The sequence below is a fragment of the Gracilinanus agilis genome, chromosome 1 (assembly GCF_016433145.1).
Source record: "Gracilinanus agilis isolate LMUSP501 chromosome 1, AgileGrace, whole genome shotgun sequence".
NCBI lineage: Eukaryota > Metazoa > Chordata > Mammalia > Didelphimorphia > Didelphidae > Gracilinanus > Gracilinanus agilis.
Window position 1 is genome coordinate 497221742 of NC_058130.1, and position 27725 is coordinate 497249466.

The window sequence follows — 27725 nt, forward strand, 5'->3', positions numbered from 1 at the left end:
ATTAAATCAAAAGGTGCCAGTCCTTTCACTGCACATAACTCAGAGGTATCTAGTGCCCCTTCTAGGTTCTTCCTTGACTTCTATTTAGCTATTTTCAGTTTCTATCTTTGTTTCTTTACCTTCCTACCTACAGTTAAATCATTTAGAAGGATTTCCATATGAAAACCCTGGTGGTTGTGCTAGCTCTGTTCAGGTTGTGGGTGGTTAAGTGCACAGTTTTTGTTTTGTTTTTGCTTTACCCTAATCTGCTGGACTTAACTTCTATTGAAGTTGGCCTCTCCTTTGCTTCCTTCCCCAGCCTTCTTAGCTCAAATGCACGTGCAATCAGAACGACTCTCTTTTGGAGATGATGAGATGGGAAAGGGTCGTGGCCGCTCAGGATGTACAGAGGAGGGTTAGCAGGAGGAGGATCTGGGGGGTACTCTGAGAGGTTCTGCCAGTGGAATCGATGACTGGCAATAAGTGATACAACTACCCTTTTCAAAGGCCCTGAATTACCAAATCTAACGTTTTCTCCTTGGGTTGTAGCAACACCCCAACTAGACAGCAGCCCTGAAGTTGTCCATTGTCTCCCCTTAGCCGGGTAGGCCCTTCCTCAGCTCTCCCTCTCTCTTCTATTTTTTTGGCCCTGCTTGTTGCCTGGCCCGCGGGGTCATCTCTTTACATTTCCAAAAGCCCACAGGATAGGACATCCTTCCCCTGCCCCATTCTGCGTCCCTTCCCCCGACCCCACGCTGCATTTGCCTCCCCCCACCCCTCCCCCGAAGACTTGGCCGCTTCAGACTCGTCGACCCTCTCCTGCCCCTTGCCCCCCAAGCCCGACGGCCCCAGTGCCCCTTCTGCCACCTTTGCCCCCTCGCAGGGGCGATGTTGCGGAGCAGAGGGAGGAGGGACGGGAGGGGAGGGGGAGGGAAGTTTCCTCCTCTCGTCCTTCCCCCAGTGACAGGACTTGGCTGCTGCTCCTGCGCCTGTAGTGGGGAGGAGGAGGAGGGAAGAGGAGGAGGGAGGGAGGGGCTGGCGGCCTCTCGGTGCCCCCTCCTCGGTTCGCTCGCTCGCTGTCTCCCTCTCTCTGTAAGTGAAGAGAGGAGGAGGAGGGGAGTTGGGGGGAGGATCTCCATTGAAATAAACAACCAGGCAGCAGTTATTAACACGGGAACATGGCGGCCACAGCCTCCGCTCCAGCCGGGAAGGTCAGCGCCGTAGGCAGCCGCCACCTGATTGACTGACTGACCCACCGACTGCCCGGTAAATGCACCTTCCCGGCGGGGGGGAGGGGGAGGTGCACCATCCCCACCCCAAGCTGCGGCGGCGAGGGGGAGCCCCAGGGAGAGCCATCCGCCCGCCGGCCGCGCGTCTCCTGCTCTCTCTCCTTCCCTGCTCCCCTCGTCTGGGCGGGTGTAGTGCGTGGGGCCCCCGCGGGGTTGCTGCATCCCAGGAAGCTGCGGAGTTGGGGAGTTTTTGTTTTGAGACCGGGGAGGGGGGAGTTCCTGGTAGAGAAAGGAAGGTTCTCCCCACCCCCCTGCACACACACACACACACACGCGCGCGCACACACACATATGCACTCCCACATATGCACACGCGCGCACCTCCCTCCTGTGAACTGGGACAGCGAGTCCCAGAGCGAAAGGCGGGGGGAGCGGCCCCAGTCTGGGGGAGGGGGCGGTGGTGGGGCTGCGAGGGGGAAGCCGCAGCCCCCGGAGAGAAGGAGGAGGAGGAAGAAGAGAAGGAAGGAGGCTCGCGCTCGGGAGGAGGCGCCGGGGACAACTGCACGCCGTGATCGGTGGGCAGAGGGAGCTGGAAAAGACGGGAACCCTGGGGGGATGAGGGAGGTGGGATCGCAGAATGGGCTGGCCGGGCGGGTAGGGGGAGCCGTCGGGGCGCCGGTGAGGACCCGGGAGAAGTGCACTGGGAGGTTTGTAGGGGAAGCCAGGGGTCGGACTGGGGGGCGAGGCCAGGAGGCTCTGCCCGGCGTCGGATTGGAGGGAAGGTGAGGCAAGGTTACACGGGGAAGTTGCATCCCGGGGTGGGGGAAGAGGCCGTGGGGCCAGCGGGGGAGGAGGGGAAGCTGGAGCCCCGGGAGGCTGGAGAGGAGGGAAGGGGGAGTGGGTTAGGGCTGGGCGAGGGGAGCTCTCCCGATGTACGCTGGCAACTGAGAAGAAGGGAGACAGATGCCCCGTACTCGCACCCGAGCCCAGCTCGCGCCCTACACTTAACTTTCTGGGTCGGGGCTGGTGGGCCGGCAGCGGGCGCGCCGGGGCCGGGGGCGGCTGCGGCGGCGGCCGGAGAAGGTTCCGGGTTGGCTCGCCAGCGCCCCCCTCCCCCTGGTCCCCTGCTTCCCTCCCTTGTCCACGCCCCTGGAGTGACTGGCCTCCGGGCCCCAGGCGGGAAGCGGGGAGGGGCCCTCACCCACACCCCGCCCAGCGCCGGGGGCTCGGCTCTCTCTCTGGGTCGCGGCTGGGGAGGGGCCTGAGCCGCCGGCCCCGTGCTCCCGCCCCCCGGCCATCTCTCTTCCTCCTCCTATTTCCCCTCCCCGAGTCCCGGAGGCGCCTCTCCCCGGATCGGGGGCGGGGCCGGTCACTGGGTTGATGGCCCCGCCCTCTTTCCCTCCGCCCCTCTGGTTTCCGGGGCCTGTGGGATGCGGGCACCCGAGCCGCCGGCTGTACTGTATGTAGCTCCTTCCTCTGGGCCTGGGGGTTGAACTGTGATTGCCTTTCCTAGCGCACAGCCCCGCCGCTGGGGAAACTTCTATTCCGGAGATTCAGACCTGACCAGCGACGGACTAAATGACTGACAGATGGACGGACTGACTGACTGACGGACTGACCAACCAACCTCCTTCCTTTAATCTCAATCCCACTCCACCTCCCTCACTACCTTCCCCTCCCATCGACCCGGATCGCGCTGTGTCTGAGTGATGGGGCAGCGGGCCAGTCGGAGGAGGGGAATCTGACTGACCGGGTTTTGGTAAGCCAATCGCAGGAGTGGGAGGAGGGAAGGGGCGGGGTTTCCTTTGAGCCAGTTAAAGAGGAGTTGCCTTGGGGCGGGGAGCCATGGAGACGCCAGCTAGAGCCTTCTTGCTCCTCTCCCTGACCAGGCACCCTACCCTGGTTCTTGTGTTCTATCTTTAACGACAGAGCCCCCTTCTCTTGGGAAAAGGGGTTCGCGTGCACGCGAAACCGAGTGTGCTGATCTTGGTTAAAGGCACGGGTGCCTTACATAGTATGGTGAAATCTTAAGTCACTTTGGGATGTGGCATAGGTTTCTCGAGGCAAATGACTTAAAATGGCATGTTGTAAGGATGCTCTTTAAGGGAGTTAGAGGTTTTTAATGTAGATTCTCTTTGGATCCTCAAAGATTCTGTTTATCCACCTGCATTATATTTCCTAGCAATGCTAGCATGTAATCATTGAAACCTGTCTGTAAGAGTATTTTGATATTTAAAAAGCTGTTGGTTATAGGTTTAGGTCAAGATTATCCTAGAAACACAAAGTGAAAAATATTAGTACTTTTTCTTGAGTCTTTCCTCGTTCCTTGTTTGATTAGGCTGCCAGTTTCCAAAATTTGCTGAACCTTGGTTATGTGAGGGTCATGAAGCAGAAAAAATAGAAGGTTGTGGTTTATGGTATGCATTTTATTTGGCTTCTTCTTAGGTAAACAGAATGTAGTTAGGAACTAAAGCATCACTGTGAAACATAAAGGCTTTGGTATTTAAGGAGCAAGCTGGTCAAAGAATATTTGTGTGTAGGGGGAGTTTTGAGTAAAATGTAGTTTGCCAAATTACTCCCACACTAAAGATTCTTAAAAATAAATCTTTTAAAATAGCTTTCTCCTTAAACACTATTAAAATGTAGATCGAGTGGGTGCTTCTCTAGCTTAAGCAGGGTGAGAGACAACTTTCATGGTGAGGTTGTTTGTCAAATAAATGACTTAGTGACTTTTTAAGGGAGAGAGAGAATAGTGGGTCTTATTCTCTGTACAGAACACAGGTTACCCTGCAGAAATAACAGTCTTTTAAAAAAGACAGCAGCTGCTGCAATGCTTGGTCTCGTGCTCTTGTTCTTTGTTGGTGAGGTTAGTGGCTGAAACTGTGTTCTTGTTCTCAACTGGAGTTTGTGAAGACTTTTAATCCCAATTTCAGGAGTTCAGAGGGCAAATAAAATTAGGTCAAGAATGAATTTATTTTGTGATTGGATTCCTTTAATTTTACTTGAAAAGTTTTATCTTTATATTTTAGTTACCTTTTCTCATTAAACTTTACCATGAAAGAATTGAAGCAAAGCTACAGCTAAAAATAAGGAAAAATACTTGCTAAATTCTATTAATGACACCATTTTATTAGTCCAGTTTCAAATGTAGAGCAAATAACCTAGTGCAGTTTTTGCATTTATGTGGAAAAGGTTGGTGTATTTTGTTTCAGTTTGTTACTTTACATTTTATTGATAGAATAGTTCTCTTCCCTGGTTTATAGTTTGGTTTTACTTGCCAACTGCCTACAATAGTGGGGAGCAATCTATAGTATTGCTTCAAATTTATCAACAATCTCCCCCACCCTCCCAACAGTTAATTTAGTTACAGATGGTCACTGACATGTGCCCTCCTCTTTCTTTTTGTACACTCAAGAATAACACACTATTGTGTTTGATTCACTAGGACAATCCTTGAAAATGTTCTCATATTCCTTGTGGCTAATAGAGGCAAGTCCCTTAATGCCTAGTTGGGGGGAAGGAACTCTTGAACATATGGAGACATCCAGAAAAGATGTGCATCGTCAGCTGTGATTCCATTGTGTGCTCTCAGACAGGATCTGAACCTTTTTTCTCCTGGGAATTTGAATCTTAACAGGAGTTCTTTGACTTAAGATGTCAAGATACTGAAGCAGAGGGTAGGAGATACCTCACAAATTATGTGTTTAATATTTTTCTGAATGCTTTGCATTTTTAAGCCTTTTGTTTAGGAAACATTACTTTTGCATTTCTTTGAGTAGCATCTGAAAATGTAAACTCAGATTGTCAAATGGTGCTATGGGCAAATGGTAAGTGTGGATAAAGGCATAGATAATATTTGATTTTAAACTGTAGTGTTTTTTATGGCTATCTACTAACCTCAGTAAACTTGAGCTTCAGGAATGTTTCTGTTACACACCCCATATTTAAGGATTCAATAGCTTGGCTGTTTCCTGTCACATCAGCTTGAAATGTGACATATAATTCAACAGCCTGAATTTTAAAAAATTGTTAGTGTATATGAGGTTCATCAGCAATTCTTTTGAGTGTTCCTTAGTTTTTGGGGGAAAAAAGCTTGTTTAAAGCAATTTTTTGCTGGAAGTTCACCAAGGTAAAGATGAAAAAAAAAACCACATAAGAGTCTTAGTGAAATTGCCCCTTTTTTGATATTTAGAACTTTATTGTGAGAAAGAAATTTTAAACACCAGATGCCAACAGCTATGATTAGCATTTGAACAATGACTACTTTTTCCTTTCAATTTTAGGTTTGCTAATGTGAGTTTTGTATGTCAGTTTTTAATCTTCATTTTATGCACTATTAATTTAGAAAATTTAGCAGATTTTTGGATGTTAATTTAACAGCAGAAATAAAATTAGTTTGTTCTCATTTTTAAGGCAAGATAATCACATGTAATATTTTACAACATAAGCCTAGAGATATACTAAGATTATAACTAGGATCTTTTCCCCTAGTGGTGTAATGATAAGACTGTATTTACATGTCAATTATGGAAGCCATTTCAGGAAAAGCAGGACAAAATCCTCCCTTTTTTCATACCTTCTAATGTGATCTTGAGCTGACTCAACGGCTTTTGCCCACTTTACCTTTTTTCTGAATGATAGAAAATGATCTTCTGTATGACAAAAAATAAGCTTTATTGGTTTGCTTATATTTTTAAAGCTTTCTTAAAAGGGGTTATGTTTTGCTAAGTGTAATGCGAATATCAAGTCCTATTTATTACGTTACTTTTGAATGCCTCCTACAGTGAACCAATCTGTGAAATCTCTTCTTGTAAAAAACTCTTAATATGGACCCTGAAATTTAGAAAATGTAAAGATATGAAATATTTTACAGAGTTTTCTAGTCCTTATTTTCTGATAGGGAGTAAAATTTAGCTCTCTTTGTGAGTATCTAGTATTATCTTACCAGCTGCCATAAGGCTGACAAGACTAGTTGTGAGAAGTTGTGAGAAGTTAATATCTTTTGATAATACAGCTGGAGATTGGAAGTAGGTTATACTTTGCACTGTTAGGCTAAAGATTGCATGTTTTTTTGTTGATAAATGACAAAAAATTTTGGTTTCTGATTGCATAGTGAGAACAATGATATTCCCAGGGAAGTGATCAGGAAATGCCTGGATCAATAATTCCTGAAGAATTATTAAGAATTGAGTGGGAGCAATAACTAGTGCAGAATTCCCTTTTAGATACTGTTGAAATACAAGAGACAGGAGTCCAAATTTTAAGGAAAATATATCAACCCAAAGTTCATGGCCATTGTTAATTTACTATTATCTGCAGATTTTGGAGGAAGAAAAGAAGGGTGGGGGGGAAGCTTTTCTGACAAATATAGTAGAGAATTGAGGAAATTAACCTAGGTAGGATTTTGCAGAAAATTCAGGCAAAAGGTTTTTGTTCCTTTGGTGAGAGGACTCGTCTGGAATGCTGTTTTCTCTCTTGAATCTTTGAATTCCTTCTCATCCTTTAAAAGCTGTCTCAAAAAGCCAGCCACCTTCTTGATCTTTGCACTCCTCATGGCCATTCTTTCTGTAAAGATCTTATCCTCACTCACAAAACAATTTTACAACTTTTTAATGGTCTCCTTAATATAAAATGTTCTATTTGTCTTATGTATATTAACATAAGCTCTGTTAAAGCAGGAATTAATTTTTTGAAACTTTGTGCTTTCCACCGAACCTTGCTAGTATAGTTGTTGGGTATACAATTGGTGCATACTAAATGTTTCTTTTTTTTTTTTTTTTGAAACAGTTACCTTCTGTTTTAGAATTGATACTAAGTATCAGTACCAAGGTAGACCATTTGTAAGGACTGGGCAGTTCAGATTAAGTAGTTTGCCCAGAGTTGAGGTTAAGTGACATGTCCAGAGACACAGAGAAAAGTGTCTGAGGCCAAATTTGAACCCAGGACCTCCTGTCTTCAGGCTTGGCTGTCAACCACTGAGCCATCCAGCTGCCCCACTAAATGTTTCTTTCTTTCTTTTTAATTAACACATACCTTCCTTTTTAGAATCAATACTATGTATTCGTCCTAGGGCAGAAGAGTGGTAAGGACTAGGCAATGGGGGTTAAGTGACTTGCCCAGGGTCACACTGCTAGGAAGTGTCTGTGATCAGATTTGAACCCAAAACCCCCCCATCTCTGGGCCTGACTTTCAATCCATTGAGCCACCCAGCTGCCCTCCCCCCTCCCCCCCCCCCACTAAATGTTTCTTAAAGGAATGAATGTCTGATATCTTATCTGAACAAGAAAGATAACAGTACATTTGGGCTTTATTAGTTGTCTCCAAAGAAGAAAAGGTGGTTTGATTCTAAGAGGTGTGTGATCAGATTAATTGGAGGGTAGGATGATGAATTCCCTCTTGATAGCTCTTTATGGAGTTTGTTTCCAATATAAACATACCTACCCTAAGCTCAGTATAGTCTAGAACTCCCTGCCTTCCTCTTTCTGTACCAGGCTTTGGGCTCTCCTGGCAGTTAAAAACTAATCTGGATCTGGTATCTACAGCAGCAACTAGGTAGATAGCATTGGGAAAATATTGCCCTTTTTCCATCCTCCTCTCTTCCCCTTTAGAGTATCTATCTCTCCCTGTCCCCCCTGCCCCCATCTGATTCTTGTTGTTTGTTTTTAAATAATAGGAATGAATGATGAAAAAGGTTTGGAGACCACTGATCTAGACACATAGAGGATCCAAGGATACCAAAACCAATTTGTAGATGCCTTACTTTATGTTTCATAGTGCTGGTATTTTAGGAAGTCGTTTTTTTTGTTTTTTTTTGCTTGAATGGGTGATAATTCTCAGTTTGTTTGTTTTTTTGCACTTTATTTTTCATCTCCTGGAGCTATATTATACTGGGGAGCCTACTATGGTTACCTAGCTTCAGACCCCAACCATTTTTTTTTAAACTCTTTACCTTCTGTTTTAGAATCAATACTGTATATGTATATTGAATACTGTGTCACACAGCTGGGAAGTGTCTGAGGCCAGATTTGAAAACTAGAACCTCCCATCTCTAGACCTGGCTCTCAATCCACAGAGCCACCTAGTTGCCCCCAGACCCCAACCATTCTTAACAGTGATTATCTTCCTGCCATAATGCTCTGTTCTCTTTGTGGCCCCCTGGAACTATCAAGGATAACTGACAATTGGTCTGTTGTGCCTCTATTCCTCATTCCTGTGACTTCCTAGACCAAAACAAATCTAACCTGGTTACCACTGTCACTTTATTAGAATGCAAGGACTGACTTTTTTGTATTTTATCCTTAAAGATCAGCTTAATTCCTGGTACAGAGGAAGAAATTAGTATTTAATCATCCCTTCTTAGTAGATATCCAGCTATATGAAACTGAAATAATATAATTGGCAATTTTTTTTGCTTGATTTATTTGAATGAATGAATGAAAAGTCATTCAAAATCATGAAAAGAACTTACTGGATGTCAGATGACTATAGTAAGAGCTGGAGATAAAAAAGAGACAAAGTCAGACTATTAGACAGCTCTCAAGGAGCTCATTCTCCATAGCTCATAGGGAGAGACAAAACATGAGATCAGATCCAGGACAAATTGGCTCAGAGAAATTTAGAACTCAGCGGTAGATGGTAAAGCCCAGTGGTCTTATCCATGCAATATAAGTAGCCATGACTCTTCTTGCCTATAGGATATCAGAAGTAGACAGAATAAAAAAGTAGGGTGAAATGAAGATGAGGGCAAAGCGTGATTGCCTTGGTTCTAAAATTTGTTTTATAATGAAAGCTTTTCTCTTGAAGCTATCTTAGTTGTGTAATTAAAAAAAAAGTTTTGATTTGGATTCAAGTTGTGCTATGTTTTTCTTCAAAATTATTTTGCTTATATTTTTTTACTGTTTCTTAGAATTAGATTCACATTTGAGTAGATTCCCTTTAAAATTATATGCTTTTTGCTATAACTGCTATATAAAATATTCTCCTAGCATCTTATTTTGGAATGCTGTAGTCAGAATGACTTTTGGATGTCTATTGTTCAAATCTCTTTAGTTTTAGGGTACTATCCCTTTCATGAGTCTACCTTTTGTGGATTTTGGCTGTTGATCATATAGGCTGCACCAGAATGAGGAAGGCTCATCAGGATCCTTTCTCTTGGAGTATCAGCTTTCGTGGTATATTTTGCTTATCCATATTCTGGACCTTAGCTTACAATGTATAGTGTTTAGTACTACTAAGAGGCTGAAAAGGGCAGCTGGGTAGCTCTATGGATTGAGAGTCAGGCCTAGAGACGGGAGGTCCTAGGTTCAAATCTGGCCTCAGACACTTCCCAGCTGTGTGACCCTGGGCAGGTCACTTGACCCCCATTGCCCACCCTTACCACTCTTCCACCAAGGAGTCAATACACAGAAGTTAAGGGTTTAAAAAAAAAAAAGAGGCTGAAAAATAGTAGTGGTCAATTTTACTGGATGTTTCCCCTTAATAGGAAGACTCTTAAAAGAGAGTCTAAGAATTATGAATATCTAAAGAATTGTCAAGTTTTGATAGTTCCCTCAGGAAGAAGAGAAAAAAGCCAGTGCAGAAAGAATTAAATAGGGTCCTCAGTCTTCTTGTACAGTGCATATAACTGATGAATATATACAAATGGATTTTAGAGCTCTGCAAATGGATGATTATATTTAGTTGGTAAGATGTCTGTAAGAGAGTCTTTATCTTCAGGCAGAACAACACCTGTACAGATTTCATCTGAAAAACTAGAATAGTAGACTATCCCCTTAAGTCTTTAACAATCCAATAACAATTAGGAAGTTCTTCCTTGCACTTTTGATGTTGAAAAGTTAAAATCAGAACCATAGTGTAGTGTGCTAATTTGGTCTTTTGCAATGAAGTGATAATAAGGTAATAGGTGATATAAAAATTATTGTAATTTGGCTATAGAAGTAAGTAAAGATTTATATAATAATTGCTTTGCAGTTTTTCTTGGGAAATGTATAGCTTTATTCTTTAGTAAAGAACAGAAGACTTGGTTGAGTTAGACATTGTACTCTTAAGAAGAGGTTGGTCAATGTATTCATTGACCTCTGCTCTGTTACTCAGTGTGGAATTCCTTTTCTTACTCAGTTGTTTGCAGTGAGTTTCCAGTGAACTGTTTGGCCTAAGCTTACATAGGAATCAGTTCACTATTTTAATTTTCAGATTTCAAGAGAATGAAGATCTGTTGCCATAGAAAGAAAAAGTTATTATTTATTCAAATAAGCTCATTAGAACTATAATTACAAAGTCTTGGGTTCAGTTCATAATACATTATTGATGGCTGCTATTCATGCTGATGACCACCTTGCATTCATCCCAGGTACTGTCAAAGGAGATTTACCTTTTCTGACTTACTTTGACATCATTAGGGCTAATAAAATGAATCTATTTTCCTCAGTGCTATTTTCCAGGTATATTTGGCCAGGTGGACTATTTGTCATTTCTTTGGGTGATTTTTTTTTGAGCAATTAAACATGAAAATACTTTCTTTATTCCTGTTGAACTTAAGATTTGAAACACAAGTATAAAATTGATAAAAAGATTATGATCTTTTCTCTGACTTCTCTTTTTAGGTATTGCACTATTGTGAGGAAACTTGAGGTGGATCTGGATTTGGAAGATCTAAATTCTAGCCCCAGTTCTGCCAAGTATTGATCTTGGGCAAATAAATGACCTATCCTTTCTGGGTCTTACTTTTCTCTTTAAAATGGAGATGATGGAGGTAGCTAGGTGGTTCAGTGGTTTGAGAGCCAGGCCTAGAGACTGGAAGTCCTAGGTTCAAATGTGGCCTCAGACACTTCCCAGCTGTGTGACCCTGGGCAAGTCACTTAACCCCCATTGCCTAGTCCTTACAGTTCTTCTGCCTTAGAAGACAGAAGGTAAGGCTCCTAAAAATAAATCGATAAATAAAATGGAGATGATAGTACTGGCTCTCCCAGGCAACTGATTAGTGTTTCCTAAACTTTAAAATACTATGTAAATATCAGTTATTAACTGTAAGAGCTTTATTTTTTGTTATTGTTGTCAAATAAAAATGGTAATTAATGTATCATCACAAGTAGAATCAATAACTTACCTCTACAGAAATGTCTCAGGTCTCCAGAGTTAAATACAAAAGGAAACTTTAGACAATTACTTGGATAATTAAAGTTATATGTAAGTTAAACCTTATTTATCTTTTATCCCTTGAAATTACAAATTTTGAAGATGCAATTGTATCTGGTACCTTTCCTGATACATTGATGAAGGCATCAATTCTGTTTCTTTCCTTGAGTAGGGAAAGTATCCTTTTTCCAGCTTTTCTTCTTCATTTCTTTTATCCTTCCCTTATTCCTCTAAGAGAACGTGGTGGGTGTTGTCTTACTCTTGTTTGGGAAAGAGTAGAAAAATTAATTCTGTACTTTTTGGTTAATATCACCATACTTTGTCAAGTCTGTCAAAGATCTAACCCTTGGCTCACTCATTGTACAATTTTCATACACGAAAAGCTTTTATTTGGTCAATCACTATTTACTAAATGATTGGATACAGAAAGCTAACATAGGTTTAATCTATTAATTTCCTAATTATTGTTGGTTGCTAGACAACTATGTGTCCCAGCAGACATTGGCATTGGTATTAATTACTTAAAGTGCCTTATGTTCTCTTCTACTTAAAGATGTCGTTACAAACTGCATAGTGGACAAAGATGTCTGGCCAGTAGTTTCAAATAACAAGAACAGTAAAAAAATAGGAAAAACAATTCATAGTGTGAAAGTACTTTTAGACTGGTGAATAGTATAACCAGATCACTAAGGCTTTAGGGAATCCCTGCTTCTATAGAATTTTTGGGAATGTGTGTTATATTTTACCTTTCTGTAATTTTGAGTATAGAATCATAGAAATCATATAATTAGAACTAGCATCCTTCCCTCTTCATTTTTTAGAAATGAGGAAACAGAGATCCACATAGTGTTAGTGTTTTTATTTTAAATAGCATCAATGTTAGCCTTTTTTTTTTTACATCATTTTTGAAATCAGAAAATCATTTTCCTTAAAACATTTTAAAGCTGCTTTTAAAAGTTCATTTTATTGTGTATAGGGCCTCAAATATTCCCTAGAACAGCATTGGTAAACCTTTTTGAAATCATGTCCCCAAACTGCACAACTTCAAGCTGCCTGTGAACCCCAGTGGAGGGAGAAGGTGCTCACATTGGGCAGCTGGACAGGGGAGTGGGGCATGCAAAAAATGTCCTCAGGCATGCTAGAAAGGGGGGATGGAGCAATCCCCTCCATGTCACTGGGGCACACGTGCCACACCTGCCAACACAGCCCTAGAACAACAAAAATTTCTTTATCAAATGGGATTAGCAAGATTGCTCAATAGACATTTGTTTTTATATTAGACTTTAATTCAGTGCTTTTCTTTTAATTTTTTTCCCTGTCTCATCACTGAATACATGTGCTGATAAATATATGGTGATGAGTTGAGGACAATTATATAATTTCTACTTATAGGATCATGATTTTCATGTTATTTCATTGTAATGTTGGAAAATAGAATTGTAGATTTAGAGCTGGAAGGGATTATAGCCATTTGATTCAAATGCACTCATAAGGAAATTGAAGCCCAGAGAGGTTAAGGGATTTGTCCAGAATCATGAAGTCATAAATTAAATTGGAAGTTAAACTTTGCTTCATAGATTCTATCTAGTGTACTCCCATTGCATCCCCCTTCCCCCCAAGTTCTGAAGGTATCTCTGATATTGTCACTAACCATAAAAGCCAACAGCATATTTGGTAGATCCCTGGACTTGGAATGAGAAGATCTGGATTAAGTCCCGATTCTGCTACTTTGCCATGTGGACAAGTCACTTAATTTCTGAGCTTCAATTTTCTCACTCGTTAAATTGGGACAGTTGTGCATTCTACATTATGAGGTTATTTTAAGGCTTAAATGAGATGATTAATGTATGGAAAGGGCTTTTTAAACTTTTAAGCTCTAAAATGAGAGCCATCATCATCTTTAGCAAGGTTAGTATTAGAAACAAAAACCGGAATTTGCCCCATTCTGGTACAAAACCAAGGGTTAGCCTTATCTTGGAATATTGTGTATTATTTGTGACCTCACTTCAAAAAAAAGTCTTCCAAGGAGCAATAGAAAGATCATTAAACTTTTTAAAGGGACGGGGAGCCTACATATGAGTTTAGAATGTTTGACTAAGTCAATAGATGATGGATTGACAGAAGAATAGAAAAAGAATATTGCAGGGGAGCATGTTTTGAAGTTTCATTTAATGAAAACAACTATACCCTTCCATAATATTTCTTGATGCAGACTGAAGTAGCCTACTGCTAAATGGAGAGTGTCCAATTCCATAAACATGGGTATGATCTGTGTATGGAACAATTTCCTGAACATTATTATTACAGTGTAGTTTTATGATTTATAGTTAGCATAGATACCTTTTAAACTCTGTAAGCAAACAAAGGAAAGAGTGGCATGAGGCCTGGATTTAAAATCTGAGGACCTGGGTTTTTTTTATTCTAGTAACAATAGTAACAATCGCCACATTATTTTAAGGCTTGTCAGTTATCTTGCATAAATTAGATTTCATTTAATCCTCATAAAAGCTCTTGAGTTAAGTACTACAGGTATTAGTGTTCTTATTTTACAGACGAGGAAACTGAGGCACAGTTTAAATGACTCACCCAGGCTCTCAACAGGGAGTAAAATGGGAGTTGAGTTTATATATTCCTGACCTTAAGGCATCAATTCTATTCCTTTGCTACTTAATAGCTTTGTGACCTTGGACAAGTAAATTAACCTATTAGCATCAGTATTTTTATCTGAAAAATGAGAAAAACCAGATAATTCTATAAGGTTCCTTCCAGTTATAAATACACAATCCTATGAAATTGTGACAACCTGCCAGATAACGGGAACTGGCAAACAGAGGGAGAGGGAGAGGGAGAAGGAAAGTGGTGATACCAAGGAAGAGCAGTTGAGGTGTGTATAACAGTGTGTGTATAATAGAGAGGGAGCCTGGACTACTTGTCATTTCTTCTTGACTTTTTCCTTCTCTGTATCTTTGCCTGAAATGCAACTCGTTTTGATATAAGTCCTTTGTTTTCTTTAAGGCTCAATTCAGATGCCATTTCTTTTGTATTGCCTTTCCTGATCCAATTCCTCCATCTCTCCCTTCCCCATCTCTTTCTCAGCTTTTTCCCCCCTCTTTGCACTTTATATGCATTTTGCTTTGCATCTCAGCCTTTAGGGTGAAATCTTTGTATCCTCCAAGCCTAGCTCTGTGCTTTGAACATAATAGTTGCTAATAAATGTTGAATTGCTAAATAGGCATGGCCTTATAGGGCTGAGCTGGGAGTGGTGGTGATTATGGTGGTGGTAAATCTCCTATAGTGTTTTTTGGGAGAAAAAACTTCCTAGGCAAAATTTAAAAAGGTATGTGCATTTGGCGACTCTTCTGCCTATTTTTAAATGGCCATATTCCGGGAACTCCTTTTCTGTTTATCTGAAATCCCCTTTGCAATCATTCCTTACTCTCATCTCCTTTCCTTCAATATTTGATAATAAAGTCGCCCTTACTGGTAAAGATAGTGCCTCTCTCTATATGTCCTTGAGCCCATTTCTTTCCTGCTTCTCCAGCAGATTGCTCCCTGTATCACCCCAATAATCTTTACCATCTTCCTATTTAATGCTTTCAAAATTATATTCTCTCCCATTCTGAAAAACTCTTCACTAGACTACCATCAGATCCCTTTCTCAGTTAAATTCATAGTAAGTGCTCTAAGTGTATTGTCTTCTGTTCAATCTAACTTTTGCAACACCCCCTCCCCACTTTACTGAAGCTGCACTCTTCACAGTTATCAGTGGTTTTTAAATTGCTAAATATGGTGACCTTTCCGCCGTCATCTTCCTTCTTGACTGCCCTGATGATTTTTATTTCCCAGTTGCATTTGGTAATATTGGCCATCCTCTCCTGGGTTTTTATGACACTGTTTTCTTTTAGTTGTCTTATCTGTACTCCTGAATCTCTTTGCTGGCTCAGTCATCCATCCTTCCTCTGCATAAGTTGGGTTTTTTTTTTTTTCCCAGGGCTTTTTCCCTCTATTCCTCCCCTCCTCCCCTAGTTTCCATGGTGATATTTTCTCTTATTTGTCTAATTCCTTAGACTCCTTTGCTGGCTTCTCTGTATTATCCCCTCCCCCACCCCACAATTGTGCATTTTCCCAAGTCTCTTTTTTGGGCCTTCTTTCTCTCCTTATCTCCTCTTCCTTTTATTCTCCATCTTTCCTTTCCTCCATCTGTTACTTATGAACATGACACATACATCATCATAAAAATAGTTAACATTAGACTTACTCTGTGCCAAGCACCATGCCAAGTAAGTTTATACAATTTTATCTCATTTGATCCTCCCAACCCTGGAGGTAGATGCTAAAATTATCATTTTATTGATGAGTAAGCTAAGGTAAACTGAAGTGACTTGCCCAAGTTTACATAACTAGTTAGTGTCTGAGACTGAATTTGAATGCAGATCTTCCTGACTCCAAGCCCATATTACTACCTATTATAATTGAATCTATATAGCTTGTTTAGCTTTTCCTCTTCAATTTCGAATTAGTAACTCCCTTTAGACTTTTCAAACCAGATATTCTGGAGATCACCCAAACTCAACATATCCAAAACAGAATTTATTTATTTTCCCCTTAAAACCCATATCTCCTCTAAATTTCCAGATTTCTTTTTGAAGGCACCACCATTTTTTTAGATTACTGACTCTTCTATTATTCATAATCAGTCATTTCCCAAATTTTGCTGTTTCCATCTATCTAACTGTCTAACACATAGTGATCACTAGTTTTGACTCTCATCTCTTCTCCTCTTATCTCCTAAATGGCCTCTTAATTGGCTTCTCTGCCTTAAATGTCTTCCTACTCCAAACCATTCTTCACCCTACTGCCAAGGTAATTTGACTTAACTACAGATATGACTGTCATTTCTTTACTCAGTCTGCTCAGTTTCTCTGTGGTCTTGGATAAAAGAGAAACTCTGATTTGACTTTTTTTTTTTAAACCCTTAACTTCTGTGTATTGGTTCTTAGGTGGAAGAGTGGTAAGGGTGGGCAATGGGGATCAAGTGACTTGCCCAGGGTCACACAGCTGGGAAGTGTCTGAGGCCTCATTTGAACCTAGGACCTCCTGTCTCTAGGTCTGACTCAATCCACTGAGCTACCCAGCTGCCCCTCTGATTTGACTTTTAAAAAGCCCTTTCCAAACTGACTCAAACCTGGCTTTCCTATCTTATTTATATTCCTTTTCTTGCATTCTTTAGACCATTCTTTAAACTGGCATTCATTCTGTTCCTCTTTCTAGTCTCCTTTATTTGGGACTTTGCATTGACTCTTCTCTGTGCTTTTAATGCATTCTTTCTTCACCTCTGCCTCATAAAATCCCTGGCTTCCTTCCGGATATAGCTTGAGCACCACCTTTTGCATGATGTCTTTCTTAATCCCCCTATCCCCAATTGCATGTGTGCCTTTTCTCCTTGAACTACCTTGTATTTAGTATTTGTCTTATGTATATTTGTATAAGTACTTGACCTCTCCCTTGATAGAATTAGAATTTAAATTTAAGGGTAGGGATTGTTTAATTCTTTGTATCCTAGCCTGTTGTAGCATAAACACTTTATAAATGTGAGTTGAATGATTGAAATGTATCTAAAGAATCTGCAGTATGTTAGTATATTACTTGAATTATTTAGGTAATTTCATCATTTATCTCCATTTAAATTTTGGGCATTAGATGATTGATTTGTCATTAATGTATAATGCAGGAGCTTTTAACCTGTCATCTGTGAGTTTGTTTTTTAAAAAAATACCTTGGAAATTTTTTATATAATTGATTTTCTTTGAAATCCGTATATTTTATTTTGAGCATTTTATTGTATTCTAAGAAAGGGTCCATGTCACTCAAAAAAGATTAGCTACTGATTTAATGGTTGGGGTATTTTGCTTTCTTTAGCACTGTGACATCATCCAGTTTTCCAATTTTAAATATTATTTTAGACTGACACCTGTGAATCATCAGTGATTCACAGACTGGTTCTTACCTTGGTACTTGAGAACTTAAAAAATGTGCTCATCTTGATTATTTTAATTTAAAATTTTGGGCCTATTTCTCACCATTCCCCAATTCACATTTAACCTCAGCCAAAATAGTCCACTTCTTGATATCTCTACCTCTACCACACACTCTCTTTCTCTTCCCCCCCTCCTCCTTCTCTCCCTCACCAACTTCCCTTCCTTGTGTCTTTGCTTGTAGTCTTTCCAGTTTTAGGTCTGATCATTGCCACTTTGCTCAAGAATCTTTGGAAGCTTTCTATTGCCTTTAGGTTAAATTATAAACCCCTAATCTGGCCTTTCTAAACTTAATTCACATTTTCCTGAATTTGGCATTTCATCTCCTCCTTTGGTGCTTTTCCTGGGTAAATGCCACTTGCTGGAATGGATTCTACTTCCTTCCATTCCTTTCCTTCTTAGAAGTCTTTAGCTTCTTTCGTCATTCAAATCAAATGATACCTCATACTGGAATCCTTTCCTGGTTGCTCTTGAGTGAAGTTACCTTTTATTTGTCTCCTCCAACAGAAAGTTAGTTTTTTGAAGATGGGGACTGTTTTGTGCTTTTATTCTCAGACCCCAATATGGTGCTTCACAAAGAATAGCGTAGGACCTTAAAAGTGTTTGTTGACTTTAACAAGTGTTTGTTGCATTGAAATAATATCTATTCACCTGGTTCTCCCTGCTCCAATGCCCTGTTTAAATCTCACTATTCATAATAACACTTATAATGTAATTGTAATTGAAATTACTTGTGTACATTTCTAATATTTCCCAATAGTTCATGAATATCTAAAGTGTAGGAATTGCATTTTCTACACTTTTGTATAATTCACAGTACCTTTGACATGGACAGATAAGCTTGATTGGCCAAATGAATGCTGTTAAATGGAGAATCTTTCATACTGGGAAAATCTTTTGCCATAAACAAAGACTTATCAGGTTCAAAAGGATTTTTACAAGCCTTGAAAGATCTGAATTAGCTTCTTAGCTGTGAAAAGTAGAATGAGCAAAGAATACATTAGAGTTACATGTGAATCCAGACTTTGTGCTAGAAAGCCAGATCGATATTGAGATCTACAGAGTTGAAACTAGTAGTAGGCAAGGTAGGTAGATGATATTTATCATTAGACATTTCATAATTAGAAAATTCTTTTTTTCTTAAGTAAGTCAAAGCAAGACAAAGAATGTGCTAAGTACTAACACTGTCTCAATTTGTAAAATGAGCTGGAGAAAGAAGTGCCCAACCACTCCACTATCTTTGATGGGAAATCCCCAAAAGGGTTCACAAAAAGTTGGGCACAACTGAAGCAGTACGTCATTGTATACTATGCTGAGCCTTATAGAAGTGGGTACAGTAGCCATCCATGATCCTTGGCTGCTTTTAGGAGTTCATACTCTTCTCTCTCTGCTACATTAAAGATTATGCTCTGGTAGCAGTTATTACACAATCCAGGATTTGTATCCTAATGTAAGATATTTATAAACTCTTCATTGTGAGGAGACTTCTTTGAATCCAATATATAAAAAGAAGTCAAATTTGGTGGTTTCCACTGGCTCCCAAACGTGAAGATATAGCATTTAGCTTTGCAACTCTTTGCTAAAATTGAGTATCCTTTGGGTCCAGGCCTATTAGGAACACCAGGTTTTTCCTATCATCCTATTTTGACATTGTGGTGAAAAGAGCGATTAACAATCTCAGTTTATAGTGGAAAGAGGAGAAAAGGGCAAAGAAAACCTTGGGGAAATACAGTCGCTCTGGAAAGGTAATAAAACAACACCAAACCTGAAAAAACTGTATCAGGCTTGGCACTTTAAATGCTCCAATTGAAGAGGTGATAAAAAAATAGAGAATGAAAGCATCACTTGAAGGGCAGATATCTCAATGGGCAAATAATGAAATTTTACAAATACCCAAAGAATAAAGGCTTTTACAGTCTACATATAATATAAATGTGGCAATAACTGTAAAAAATAGGCCAATCTCTAAATTACTATTCCTTAGAGTAACTTCTTTTGGTACAATTATTTTATTTGAAAAATAAGATGCTGGTATAATAGCAGTGTTTTATATTTTCTCATCTGTTCAATGAGGTAGTTAGACCAAATGATTTCTAAGATATGACTCAATATCATATGATTGTTTGAATTAAGTCAGACTATCTGGTTGGAAACTGGAGTGGTTCTTGTAGGTGTCTTGTGTTTTCGAATTGTTGGGGGAGTGCGATAACATGTGTCTTTAGCCCTTAGTTGATATTAGCTGCATTAATAATGGCTCAGAGATTATATGATATTTCTGATCTCTAAAGAAATAAATTACTTCTACTTCTATGTTTTAGGAAGTTTATTGACTGGAACATTGGTTCCTAGGTTATTTTGACCAAGAACACTCTTGACATGTTACTAAATTGTTTATCCTTTTCTATTTATATACTAGAGTTTTTCCAAAGGTATTATTAGGTAATGGCCTGTAAATTTGTAAGCTCTAAACATACACTAGAGTATTATTAATAATGATTATTACATGGTAAAATTATTAGCATTTAATAATATCTTGGTTTTATGGAACTTTTGTAGTTTGGAAAAGTGTTTTTCTCAAAATAGACTGTAGTGAAAGTTATTTTCATTTTACAAATTGAGGTTCAGAAAAGCCAAGTGGCTTCCTTAGAATCACAGAAGTGGAAGAACCAAGACTTGTATTTTGATCATCACTCTTTTAATTTCAGTGCTCTTAAAAGCTTTATAATATAAAATTGAACCATATTTTGAGAAAAAATGTTTTATCAATATAGTTCATGTTTTCCACCACCCATATTTCCCAATGCATTCTATTCCTCACTCTCCCTCAAGCTATACATTATCATAAAGAACCAAAAAAGATTTTTAAAAATCAAATAAAACTATACAGATATCACCAAAGTCTGGTATTATGTGTAGTGTTCCATATGCATTCTCTTGTTTCTTGAAAGTAGTGGGGAAGAGGTGCTTTCTTTATCTTTTCTTTGGAGCCGAGCTTGGTCATTATAATATCACTGCTTCCACTTTCACGGTCCATTATTTTGCTGTTCCTTCCGATTATTTTGTTGGCATTGTATAATGCAAAGGTGTCAAACTTGTCCTTAGAGTTCAGCCTGAACCAGAGTAAGATGTAATTGGGAAATGTTTCATAAAATGAAATATTTCATAAAATACAGAATAACATAGATAATATTAATTTGTGGTTTTCTAAACCTGTATACTCACACACAGCGATCCATTTATACTTGAGTTTGACACCACTGGTATAATGCTTCTCTTTATTCTATACAGGCTTCATTTCTTATGGCTTGGTAATGTTGCATTGCATTCATGTTCAGTTTTTAGTCCTGGATTGGTGCACAGTTCCTAGCACGTAGTAAACACTATATAAATGCTATCCATTATTATTATTAATGTGAATAATGAATCATCTAAGAGGTACATTATTAGAATCCTTATTGCCTATTTTCATTGGACTGAAGCTAATAACCATATTGTACACATGATAATTCTGAACACATGCAATGATTCAAAAGATTTTTTTTTTATTCTCACTAATTAGGGTGTAGCTGTTCTTCAATTTGTGTACCTGTTCCCTAAGCAATGGTCATTTTCTTTGCTTCCATTTCTTAGCTTTTAACAAAAAAATATAATTTTACTTTAAATGTGATCATCAACTTTATTTTTAGTATGGAAGAATAAAACTTTAAAAGAGAGCATATAGGTTTAGAAAGTATCATTCTTATAAGTTTTCCTGATATTTTTGTAGGCACCTTCACCCCCATTTGATTCAGACTTCAAACATATCATCTACAACTGTTGGTAAATATGAATGAACATTTTATTTGTTCAAGATTGTGTAGTAATATTAGCTACATTTATATATAGTACCTTTAAGATTTGCATAGTGCTCTACCTATCTTATTTAATTCTCACAATAGTCTAGCCCAGTGATGGGTAAACCACGGCAGAGGCCAGATGCTGCCCCTTGAAATGTCTATCTGGCCATGTGACATTATTCCTAATCTGCCAAATACAATGAGTTAGGAGGATACACTACAGTGAAACTTCCAAAGAGTTGCCTTAGAAACAGACTGACAGATGAGCATTTCCTTTCCTTTGGCCCCCTCTTTAAAAAGTTTGCCCAACACTGGTATAGTTAAATAGGTGTTCTTATTTTCTCCATTTTACTAATGGGAAATTTGAGGTTGTAACTTGCCCAGGACCACAATATTAAATATCTCGAGGCGATATTTTTCTGATTCTGTGTTCAGCACTCTTATCTATCGTACCATTTACCTGCTTTCAATTAAGTGCTGGAGCTACAAATGAAATAGCACTTTCTGCTCTCCTTTAAGGAAGAACTGTTCATGGAAAAACTTTTCTGTTCTAGGAAAAAGATATATTTTCCATTTAGGCATAGTCTAAAGATGGAAGTGGGACATGGGGGAGGAGGAAGAGGGGAGAGACAGAGAGATTATGGACAACATTTCCTTGATCTCTTTTTTTCTTGTCCACTATAAAAATTTGGTATTCCTGCAGCATTGTGGATGGTCTATGGTTACTAAGCTTTACTTTAGGAAATGCTTTGCTAAAAATCATCGAGAATGTTTCTGTAACTGTTAAATGCTAGAGAGCCCCCACTACCTAATAATTCAGTGGAGAAATATTAAGGAAGTAAGAAGGTTCTTAAAGTTGATACAGAAGCTTCAGTGTAGAGTCGTAGGGTGGGGAAGATTCTCACAACCAAAAAAAGCAATAAGAAATAACTCATGAGTTCAAATACTCTTAAATACCCTTTTCAGTTTGCAACCTTAGTTTCAACCTCATCTTTTTACAAAAGTTTATGTTTGGGACAGAGGAATATCGTAGACCAAACATTAAGGTTAGAGACTGCCACGGAAAGCTTAGCCTGTGTGAAAAATGCAATTTGCTTTCTTAAGAGACATGGAGATTTTTATTTTCTGGGCAGTTTACTTAACAAAATCTTGTAATAACGATTGGTATAATTCTTTTTGTGGAATCAGTATTTCAAATTAGAAGTTTAGCTGCATCTGAAAGCAGAACAAAAACATCTGGAATAGAAAGAACATTTTTTAGGGTGAATAATATAATAACAGTGGTTTTACATCCAAAGATCTGAAGGACTTAATGAGTCTTAAAATGTAGAGCGAATAGACCAGAAAACAGTGTGGAATCATTTGGGGGGAAATATTTTAGGAATATAGTATATTGGCATTTTGGAATGATTTCCCAGTTGATGGCATCCTATTTTGAGAGGAGAGTTAGTGAGAGCATAAAGTGAATCTTTCCTCTTTAATCTCTGTGGGGTGTTGGAAGAGGCATTGGTAGATAATCAGTAAACATTTATTAAGTGCCTACTATGTGCCAAGCACTGTACCTATGCACTAGGGACATGGAGATAATGGAAAAGACAATATGCAAACAAATACATAAAAATTATATCCAGAATAAATAGGAAACAACAGAGGGAAAGCACTAGAATAAGAGAGATTGGGAAAGGCTTCCTTGTAAAAGATGGACTTTTATTTGGGATTTAAAGGAAGGTAGGGAAGTCAGTAGGCAGAGTTGAAGAGGGAGAGCATTCCAGGTATGGAGAACAGTTAGAGAAAATTCTCTGCAACCGAGAGATGCAGTGGCTTATTTGTGAAACAGGTAGAGAGAGGTCAGTGTCACAGAATGAAAGAGAACGTGGCAGGGAATAAGGTATAAGAAGACTGGAAATATTAGGGGACTAGGTATAAGAGGTTTTGAATGCCAAACAGATCCTGGAGGTAACAGGGAACTAATGGATGCTATTTAGCAAGGGAGTAACAGATCTGTGCTTTAGGAATATCACTTTGGTGGCTGAATGGAGGATAGATTGGAGTGGGGAGAGACTTGAAAGCAAGTAGACCTACAAGCAGACAGGAACAAAGACTTTATTTTTAAAACCTGAGGATAGTGATAAAGGTGAAAGTAGTTTTAGGATTAGTTGGGAAGATCTTAAGAGTTCCTAAACATATAACTAACAAGAGAAATTGGGAATAGTGTAGGGAAAGGTTAGGAAAAGCCCTGTACTAGAATTATAAAATGTAACATTAGGTAAAACTCAACCATCCATGTTCATAAACTCTGAAATTCTCCCATCCATCACTATTGATTCCACTTCTCCTTTGCATCCCCTAATCCTATTGTTGTTCCTTCTCATGAGATCTGTTCCCTCCATCCTTTAGTTCATTCACAGCTCATAATAACCCCATTGCTGTTTTTGACCTGCCATACCTTGACTGCCATCATTTTTTGTTTCCACTCATGATTCTGCTGAGCAGAGATGGAGAAAATAACAAAGGCATACTAGGTTTACTAACAAATTTATAGTTATGTGGTCTCCGATTGGACCCTTAACTCTGCTATAAGGCAATCTTTTTACACCTCCCTAATTGAATCATTATCCCATTCACTCCAGTGGATTTTCAAAACCTTTTGATTCTTCCTCAAACCTCCCTTTTAACGAGAAAACTTTGACTCATATTTCATTGAAAAAAATTAAACTATTGGCTAGAGTTCCATCTTCCCCCCTCCTCCTCATTTCTAAGTTGTCTTCTGTTATAAATTTCTCCTACCTATTTCACACGAAGAGGTCGAGAACAGAACAAATCTAATCACTGTTCCACATGGCAGTCCTTCAAATACTTAAGAGACAGCTGTCATGTTCCTCCTGAGTGTTTTCTCTCCTGGTGAAACATGCCCAGTTCTTTCCTCATATGACATGAACTGAGACCCTTCAATATCCCCATTGCCTTCCTGCACTCTCTCTGGCTTGCCAATGCCTTTCTACTGTGGAACTCAGAATACTGCAGGACAGATTAGGTTTAATGAGGGCAAATTTTTTGAGGAAGAAGTTGTAGGCAGGTAGAGGTAAAGAAAGACCATGTAAGAAGGTAGTATTTATGTTGGGTATTAAAGGATGGGTGAGAACTTAGTGTTGAAGAGGATATTCTAAGCATAGGGAATAGCCTCTGTGTATAAAAGTGCAAATAGCAAAGCTGGCTTTTGAAGAAATGAAAATAGACTGGTTTGACTAGAGTTTTTGGTTGGATAAGTTGAGGTTGGTGCTAGATTGTAGGCGGTCTTGAGTCCTTGAATCAAGGATGAACTTCTCAACCAAATGGTCGGGAGCCCTTGAAGATTTGTAAGTAACTAGATCTTTGTGTTTAAAGATCTGTCTAGCTGTGGTCTGACAAAGGAATTAGAAGAATGGGAGAGGGTAGGTTTCAAAATCTCTTATAGTCCTATGATTTTTCATATAATAGGACATTATTTGAACTTTCTAAAGTTGTGTTCCATTCTAGGATTACTTTTAAGACAGGAATATAAAACTTCTGTATTTCTCCTAAAAGCTGCTGTTGGGAGCGTGGGGGCTGGTGTAGACAGAATAGCCCCTAGTAAAGCAATGGGGTGGGGGTGGGGGGTGGCAGTAGAGACTACAACATTAGACTATTAGAGCATTTCCTTCTCAGAATCCCAGTAATGGACAATGAGGAGATAAAATAATGATCAAGCATGATCTTTTGGTCATTGAATTCTATACAAGTGGAAGGTATATGAAGCACTTTTGAGGAATTTGTAATTAATTGAAGCAGAGATAGACCCTTTAGGGTATGGTGTTCCATGGAGTGGAAATGAAGCGGAGCTGCTGATGTTTTGAAAGTGGAGAGTTAACCTCAAAAGTTCAGATTCCAGCCATCTGAAAAAGGAAGGCTTTGGGGAGAGTTTACAGCTCCGTCCTCAAGCCCTCCAGTCATAGAGAAGAGGCAACTGAGGCAGTTGAGCTGTTGAGCATCAAAAACTGAGTCGGCATGCAGAGGAAATTGCAGGTGATCTACATGTCCTGGTTGGGCCATGATGTTCCCAAACCAAGCAGATCTGCTGAAAATAGACTTAAATAAGCATTTATTTTGTATCAAAAATAATTATACATAGGATCACAGGATTTAGAATTATAAAGGACTTTAAAGGTCTAGTCTAACTCCTCCTTTTTATGTAAGGAAATTAAAGCTCAGAGAGGTGGGGGGCTTGCTTCTCATTCATGAATAAAGAGAGTAAGAAAGAGTAAATCTGGTCTGCTTCCAGAATCTAGATCTCCTTAATCCTTGCACTATATCACATGATAACATGGCCAATCAAAATCTGGTTACATGCTTATTCTGGAAGTTAAAATCACTACATAAACTTTGAGAAAGTCTTTTCTCTGGAGCAAAATGATTTTCTTATAGTTTTTTTAAATTTAAATAACCATATGATAATAGGATATAGTAATAGTTCTTTCTTTTTTTTTTTTTTTAACCCTTACTTTCTGTCTTAAAATCAATACCAAACATTGGTTCTAAGGTAGAAGAGTGGTAAAGGCTAGGCAATTGGAGTTAAGTGACAGTACCAGGGTCACACAGTTAAGGAAATGTCTAGGCCTGGCTCTTTATCTACTGAGCCATCTACAGCTGGTCCAGTAATAGAGGATAGAGAGCCCTTATATAGTAGATAATAGATGTTAGCTGGAGAAGTAGGATTCAAATCTCAGTTTTTCTTTGCATTTTTCTTCTTTTCATTTTATACAGGTCAACTATGGGCCTCATATTAAATGAGAATTGGATGAGAATGACCACTGTAACAATAAATAACATAATCTTAGGTCCACAATCATTCTTGATTCTGTGAACCACTGTAAAAATTCCCTGCTAGTTGCATTTCCAGTTTGGAATGGAGAAACAAGATACATAGAGATTTCTAAGTCATGTCCAATAAAAAGAGGAAAAAGTTTCCCAATAAGTAAGTTTAATTACTTGAGCAAAGGATAAAAGGAAATTTGGAGGTTATGTAGTTTACCTTACAACCATTAAAATATAATTACTTTAGAATATCTTTACAAGTAATTAAGTCATTTATGACTTGTTAACCTTTTAACACTGGTGATAACATTTAGACTCCATTTATTTTGTGTTTAAGTCAGGATTCTATATATTTAAGTGAATTAAAACCATGTCAAATAACTAAACAATTCTTAATTTTTATCCAGATCCTTGTTTCATATAAAAGCTTTTGTTTCTCTTGTTCATTTGGAAGTATTAAATAAGCCTGTTGGCAAAGTCATGTGAAAAATAGTATAATCTCACTGTTTCTTTCTCCTATACCACCTGGCCTAATGGATGAGATAGTACAGTGATGGAAAATACACATACATGAACATTTCCACCAATAGTAGCTGTTTTTTTTCCCCCTGTGATGCTCATGCCAATTTATATAATTCAGACTATCTGGTGCCAGTAACCTGGGTCAGGATCAGTGATTTGGATTTGAAAACTGTATTACTTTTATGAATTCTCCATATTAGTTTTTGTCTCAAAATAGGAACATTTATTAGTAAGTCAAATGAGCTATTCAATCAGAACTGTGGAAACTGTGGAGTACCATCTGTGTAGATCTGCAATGTGCCATATCAACTCATATTTGAGCTCTTAGCAAGAGAAGTGATAGAAAAGTGCAAAGTATTATTATTAACACAGCTGATGAAAATGAGTCCCTGGAGACAAACTGCTCTTCTATGTGTATTAATATGAATTCTCTGTAGCATATAATAAACTATTTAGTAATTTATCTTTTTTTAATATACCTTAGTTACCTTAATGCCTGCCTGGTTCTTAGAATAAATTTGTACTAATTCTCTTGAATTAAAATCATCATTAGGATTAAGGTGTCGAAGATGCTATTAATTTGTAGCAACAATTTTCAAAAGTGTGGTCTATGGATGCCTCAGGGTCCCTGAGACTCTTTTAGAGGGAGTCTTTGGGGTCAGAACTATTATAATACGAAGAAGTTATTTTCCTATCAAAATACTTCTTTCCCCAACTATACATCTATGTGGACCCTAATTTCCTTCCCCTGAAAGCAGTATCACAATAGAGTAAATGCAGAGTAAATATGAGATTCCAGCTATACTATTAAATCATCATTTAAAAAGTCTTGCAAAAATAATTAAGTTATACTCTTCTCATACTTTGAGGGTAAAACAGGGTTATTTTTCTCCATCAGAATGATTTTTTAACATGTATTAGGTTTATTATTATTAAAATGAATATTATGATAAATATTAATGGATGCAACCCTCATTAGCAAAAACTCTGGAGTCTTCAATTTTTTTTAAAACCTATACCTTCCATCTTAGAATCAATATTGTGTAATCGTTCCAAGGCAGAAGAGTAAGGGCTAGGTAATGGGGGTTAAGCGACTTGCCTACTGAGGTCAGATTTGAACCTGGGACCTCCTATCTCTAGACCTGGCTCTCAGTCCACTC

The 27725-nt window shown here is 38.9% G+C and overlaps 2 protein-coding genes across 2 annotated transcripts in view; one reads left to right on the plus strand and one right to left on the minus strand.

Annotated features, from left to right (window-relative positions):
* Positions 1-15211, minus strand: part of LOC123253320 (proline-rich protein 36-like) — a 24535-nt gene extending 9324 nt beyond the window's left edge. The window contains exons 1-6 of the mRNA XM_044682510.1: positions 15082-15211; positions 2218-2748; positions 1590-2152; positions 1150-1439; positions 665-1069; positions 240-452 (exon numbers count right to left, since the gene is read on the minus strand). Coding sequence (XP_044538445.1) covers positions 240-452; positions 665-1069; positions 1150-1439; positions 1590-2152; positions 2218-2748; positions 15082-15211 — 2132 coding nt within the window. The remainder of the gene's footprint in view (positions 1-239; positions 453-664; positions 1070-1149; positions 1440-1589; positions 2153-2217; positions 2749-15081) is intronic.
* Positions 1006-27725, plus strand: part of NCOA2 (nuclear receptor coactivator 2) — a 305348-nt gene continuing 278628 nt past the window's right edge. Inside the window, exon 1 of the mRNA XM_044665931.1 lies at positions 1006-1245. The gene's annotated coding sequence lies outside the window, so the exon portion shown is untranslated. The remainder of the gene's footprint in view (positions 1246-27725) is intronic.